At 51.1% G+C, this 6,000-nt stretch overlaps 1 protein-coding gene across 2 annotated transcripts in view; it reads right to left on the reverse strand.

Annotated features, from left to right (window-relative positions):
• Window positions 1-5,354, reverse strand: part of Ezr (ezrin) — a 45,195-nt gene extending 39,841 nt beyond the window's left edge. For both annotated transcript variants that reach the window (XM_052169895.1, XM_052169894.1), the window contains exon 1: window positions 5,223-5,354. In XM_052169895.1, coding sequence (XP_052025855.1) covers window positions 5,223-5,234 — 12 coding nt within the window. In that variant the 5' untranslated portion in view covers window positions 5,235-5,354. The remainder of the gene's footprint in view (window positions 1-5,222) is intronic.
• Between the last annotated feature and the right edge of the window lie 646 nt (window positions 5,355-6,000).

Raw genomic sequence — 6,000 nt, forward strand, 5'->3', positions numbered from 1 at the left:
GGGTGCTGGGAAACAAGGCCCTGTACTCTGCAAGGGCTGCAAATGGTCCATCTCCAGCCCTACGATTGGTTCTTAAACAAACAAATAGTTTTGGCCTCTGGACGAAGCTTAATTGGCAGTGTTTTGCCTACCGATGAGAGAGTGCTGGGTTGGATCCCCAGCGCAGCAGATTGGATGCACTGGCACCAACCCGAAACCCCAGTTCCTAGGAGCTGGAGGCAGGAGGAGCAAAAATTCAAGGTCGTCTTCTGTTACACGGTGAGGCAGCCTGGGCTACAAGAGGACTCCCTGTCATTATTTGACTGACATCCCGGTAGTCTTTACTCTGGAAGTCAAAAGCAAAGGAGGGTAAGCACATTAGGAAGGATGCTACAAACTTCCCGTCTCATATTTCAATAGTGATAGCATAAATTAAAAACCAAGAGTCAGGAATCTGCCCCCAAGAGCATGTAACTAAGAAAAGGCTCTCTCTAAGAGGTCAAAGAGTCCAGAAGTTTCCATCTCAAAAACCAAGAAAAAAAGAGTTATAACTCACTAGGTGGTGCTGTTTTCTCCTAATCAAGTTAGCCGACATCTTGTTAAGAAATCACAATGTTGCCCGCCCGGCCTCCAAAGGCCTGTAATCCCAGCACTCTGGGAGGCAGAGGCAGGTGGATTTCTGATTTCTGGGTTCGAGGCCAGCCTGGTCTACAGAGTGAGTTCCAGGACAGTCAGGGCTACACAGAGAAACCCTGTCTAGAAAAAAACAAATCCAAAAAACCAATTAAAAAAAAAAAAGAAAGAAAGAAATCACAATGTTACTGTTTAGGTGGCAACAGACAGAAGCGGAAGAAGAAATAACCAGAGAAAAATTTCACAGGAATAAGGGCTTTCCCAACCTCTGAAAACCAAGAGCCACTACCAAATTAAGCTCAGCCCCTGACGGCCACGCTGAAGCCATCCATCCCAGGGGCTGCTTGGCGGAGGTGGCGGGGCTGGGCTACCTTTGTCTTCCTGGAGTTGAGAGTCTCCTCTCCCACCTCGGTCACAAGCCAGAGTCCAAAATGGCAGCATAAGGTTGAGGTTAGACTTTAAAAAAAATTTTAAAATTGCTTTTCAACTTTATTAACGTGCACAAAAGCAGGTTCTCAGCCATCCCGTTACCTCTTTCCAGCACCCACTCATCTGTGCAAAGCAGAGACCGGAAGGCCACCTGCCCGGGCCCTTGGCACCCAGTGCATCCAATCTACCCTCAAAGGGTTTTGGGAGGGTTTTTTTTTTTTTTTTCCACTTTTACCACCCTGGTCCAGGCAGTCACCCTTCCTGCTGTTCCTTCCAGAAGGTCAAAACCTGAGTTACAGCGTAAGGCTGACTCTCACAGCAACCTGATTGCCTCCCCCAGCCAAGCAGGCTCCAACCGGAACCCCAATTCCTCCCCCTTCCTAGTGCCCCTGAGTTCCTCTTTACTCAGCACTCCTTCCCACAAGGCAGAGGCACAGCTCAGCGTTTACTGCGATTACTGTCTGCCCCAAACCAGACTGAGAGTCCAGATGAGAGTCCTGGTTAGTTACTTCTGCGTCTACCATCCGGCGCCTCAACACCTCTCACAGGAACTTAGCAAATGTCTGCTGAACTCCGGGGACGAGCTATAAATATTCATCATGTCTTTATTGTGTGATGATGGCCCATCGGTAACCCTAGCCAACGTTTCTCACTGCCACATGCCAAAACCTTAGCTACCTAATTCACCATCTGCCCTGGGTGAAGGGAGGGTGGGGGCGCTCTTCTCAATGAAGGCGCGCGCGCGCGCGCGCGTGTGTGTGTGTGTGTGTGTGTGTGTGTGTGTGCGCGTGCACTTAATAAATAATACCTATGGGTATATTCATTAAAATCTGTCCCTGCTAAAATCTCAAGTGAAAGGCAATATTCCCAAAGAGAGATGGATGTCTCAGAAATTAACTCGACACACTTGCCTGGCATGCATGGAGCCTTGAGCCCAGTCCTTAGCAGTGCAAAATAAAAAGTTTTAGTTCAAAGTAGATATTCAGACACACTTCCGAGTTCTAACAAAGGGTAAGCCTTAGCACCACATTGGGCAAGAAGAGGCTGCTGAAGGCATCTCCGTGGCGTGCGTTAGTGTGGCAGACAGGCAGTTCTCCGTGAAGCCGAGAGACACCTGAGATGGTTGTTTGAAAGGCAACACCCTTCTCTCTAAGGCTTGCCGGCAGCTTCCCACCAGACCAGGATAGCAGGTTAGGAAGAACAGAGAGAAGGGAGGGGGGAGGGGCTCCCAGGCCACCTTGCCTGAAAAGATTGTGCAATTGCTTCCTGCACCAACTCCTCCTGCTAACCCCACCCGTGTCCCCAAGGAGGCACCGTATGAGCAGTGGCCAAGGTGCACTCCAGAGCACCCACGGCCTTCCGCGGAAGTCACTCGTATCAGATGGAGTGCCTAAGTGACCCAGGGAAATCCATGAGCTGTCCCCGGCCAGCCACAGCTGTCCCTCCTCAGGTGCCAGACCCTCCCCAATGCCTTCCAGCAGGATTGAGGCAAAATTTAGGCTAACCAACTAGTTTCCCTACCACCACACCCCACCCAGGGGCTGTCTTAGCTGCTGCTCTTTGCTGGGAGGCATTTCCTTCACGGAAGGCTCGCTAATGTGCTAAACTCCGTATCTTGGTTGAAGACCCAAACTGTGAATCTATCTCCACCTCCACGGGGAGAGAACTGAGTTGCCCCTCTGCCCCAGGCACTCTGTTTGCTGATGAATAAACATCCAACATTTTAATACTCGGGGCCTAAATGTCATTTCTACCTGTCTTATGAACAAAATCATCTCACTGGGTCTTGGAGAAGAAATCAGCCATTATGTGAAAGGCCGGAGAAAAGAAAGAAAGAAAGAAAGAAAGAAAGAAAGAGAGAGAGAGAGAGAGAGAGAGAGAGAGAGAGAGAGAAGAAAAGAAAAGAAAAGAAAAGAAAAGAAAAGAAAAGAAAAGAAAAGAAAAAAAAGAAAAGAAAAGCAAAGAAAAGGCCGAAATCTACATGTATCTGCGGTTAACTGGGATTGCCCTTTAATCCAGTGAAGCATCCCACCGGCTCAAACCACAAGGAAATTCTCACTTCAGGCTTAAATAGAATCAATAACCTCTTGTTTAAAGGACATACCTAAGGAGTTTGCTGGTGAATGCCTCATTTAACATTCGCCCAGGCCGGGAATAAACAAACCCCAATCAGCACCCCCGCCCCCCCCCCAAAAAAAAACTACACAACAACAAACTAACAAATTTAGTTTCCAGGTAACAGCGGTAGAGGCGGCCACTAGGGCTATTTCCAGCTCAATCTAACAGGCCACCTCCCACCCCTCCCCCACGGGCAGAGGGGCAGGTGGGGATTTCCTTCCACAGGCGTGCACCTTGCACCTAAAAGGAGTCCTCTCAGCAAAGTCTGGAAATTGTTAACTCTGGCTATTGTAGAACAGACTTCAAAAAAGTTACTCTGTTACTGAAGCTGATAGGCTCACAGACCCTTTCAGAACAAAGTTCTTACCACAGAAGACCTTTAAAACAGGAAGAAATCCAAACATACCAGCCATGGGGGGCGGGGGGGGGGAGAACCTTAAAAATGAAGTAATTTTGACACAGTGGAGTGTCTGAGAGCAGAAGAATACTTTATACTAATAGAAACGGGAAGAAGAGAATATCAAGATTCTGTCCACGTGGGGTCCCTATTCAATACACAGAAGTAGAGCAGTATGGTCACCACCAGGGTCTGGGCAAACAGATTTGTGTTGTCCGAGTACTGAGCGTCAGTGTAGACTAGGGATGTTGGAAAAATGGACAATGGTGATGGTTGATCAACAACATATTTTATGCCACTGACCTACACATTTAAAACTGGCTTATAAAGATAAATTAAACACTATGTGTAGCTTATAATTCTAAAAAAAAAAAAAACCTAAGAATAAAGAAATTACAGTTTGTAAAGAGAGGTTGGGGGGGGGGGGCAGGTGGAAACAGCCAGCGCCAGCACCTCACCGCCACCATCTCTATATATTTTAATGAAAAAAAAAAAAAAACCCACACCGGAACTAATGTGCTGACCACCCCAGCAACTGCTGCAGCGACAGAGTAACATATCCTGAGCCAGTTTTATACCACAGGCAGAGTGAAACCCGGGTGAGTCATTTTTGAATTTGAAATACATTTGTGTGAGGTCAAAATACTGTCCCATGAATAACTTAGGCCAAAGGCTGTATTGATGTCTGGATCTAATACCATTTTTAAGAGTACATTCTTTGACCTGACAGAAAATAGGCTTAAGACTGGATAGAAGAAATAAGATTTCTAGAGAAGACCGTCCTTTCAGAGAACATAAAAAAACGTAAAAGTAATAAAGGCAGATATGCCCTAAGGACTAGAAATAAACTCGGTAGTTTATTAAGAAAACCCTTTGTGGTTTTATTAGTCTTATTTTCACCCTCTCAACCTGAAAATGAAATAAACAAGACATAAAGCTCTCCCTTCACCCAGTCCCCCTCCCATTGTGAAGGCGGGTGGAATATATACACAGAGGCCCTGCCTTGTAGCTCCCCCCCAACCCCCGCCCAGCCCTGTCCGGCCAGCAATCTCAACAGAATCAGATTCAAGACCAGAGAGGCAAGCAAGCAGCTCGTTAATTAGCCAAGTTCACGACCAGTGCCCAGAGAGCCTCCTTATCAAGCCTCTGCGACTGCCTCATAAGCAATTCAAGTCCACGGCTAACCCTCCCCGAGATAGTGATCCTGCTGCAACCAGCAAAAAAACCCTAGTTTAACCCGACCGCGCCTCCCCAGCCGTCCAGAAACGGGCTGAGACCAGGCTATCCCGGGCACAAAGCCTCTCTTCTCCCAAATGTCCTTCAAACCGCCCAGGAAGGTGTGGGCTGCAAGTTTCGGTCGCTCGAAGGAACTGGGCGAGCAGGTGTCGGTCGTGTGAGAAGCCACCAAGCTTCAGTGCGATTGGCACCAGTTAAGAAACTCGGGAGGCTGCACCAAGCAGAAACTTTTAAAGCAATCCGAAAACCCGGTGGGGGTTGGTTAGCGACCGAAAAAGACCCACCCACTAAGGGGACCAGAAAGGACCACAAAGGCGTCGACAGGTAACAAGAGGGAGGTCGATTCTACAGAAGCTGCCCTGTGCAAGGTGACTCCCCGCGGACACCCGGCCTGGCTCAGGCCAGCCGCTCCGGAACAGCGACAACTTACTGGCTTGGGCATCTTGGCTGGTTGGTGGCTCTGCGTGGGTCCTCGGCAAGTTGGTTGTGCGGCTACGGCGGCGGCGGAGACGCGGCGGGACCTGCAGGCGGAGGGAAGCCCTGCGCGCGCTCCGCAGTCCGGAGTTTAAGAACCGGCCGGGCGGTCCCAGGCTGAGTCACGCCCGATCGGGGCGGGGCGGAGGGCGCGCGCCCGAGCGCTCTGCAGGTTTCACTTTGTGTAGCAACCGTTGCCCCAGCGCCGAAACCGCAACCGGGGGATCTCTTAACACTTCTTTTTGCCTTTTTCTTTACAAACTGGGATCGGCCGGGAGGGGGGCGCGAGTCCGCGCAGCCCGCGCTCCGCCTTGGCTTCGGGAAGGGAGCCATGCCCCGTCCCCGGGGGACGGAGGGTCGCGCAGCGGCTCCAGCTGCACCGGAGGCTCAGCTCCACTGTCCCCCACGCGTGGGGACTCCCAAGTCCGCGCACAAGCGGTCACCTCTTCCATCAGTCCCTTCCTCGTGAGCGTACGTGGCGGTACGCGGAGCGCTCCTCCGGTGCGCCCCCCGATCGCGAGCGGGGCGGTGTCCCGGGGACGCACCCTGTCCCAGCCTGAGCGCAGGACCCGCGAGGCGAGCTCGCCAAGATGGCCGCGTCCCGGCGGGGATCCGGGCCGGACGGGACCCTGGACCTCCCTCCCTCCCTCCCTCCCTCCCTCCCTCCCTCCCTCCCTCTCTCTGCGCGCCCTTGCCCACCACTCGGCAGAGTCCGGTGCTGCTGCAGGCGAGCG

The sequence above is a fragment of the Apodemus sylvaticus genome, chromosome 23 (genome assembly GCF_947179515.1).
Source record: "Apodemus sylvaticus chromosome 23, mApoSyl1.1, whole genome shotgun sequence".
Classification (NCBI taxonomy): domain Eukaryota; kingdom Metazoa; phylum Chordata; class Mammalia; order Rodentia; family Muridae; genus Apodemus; species Apodemus sylvaticus.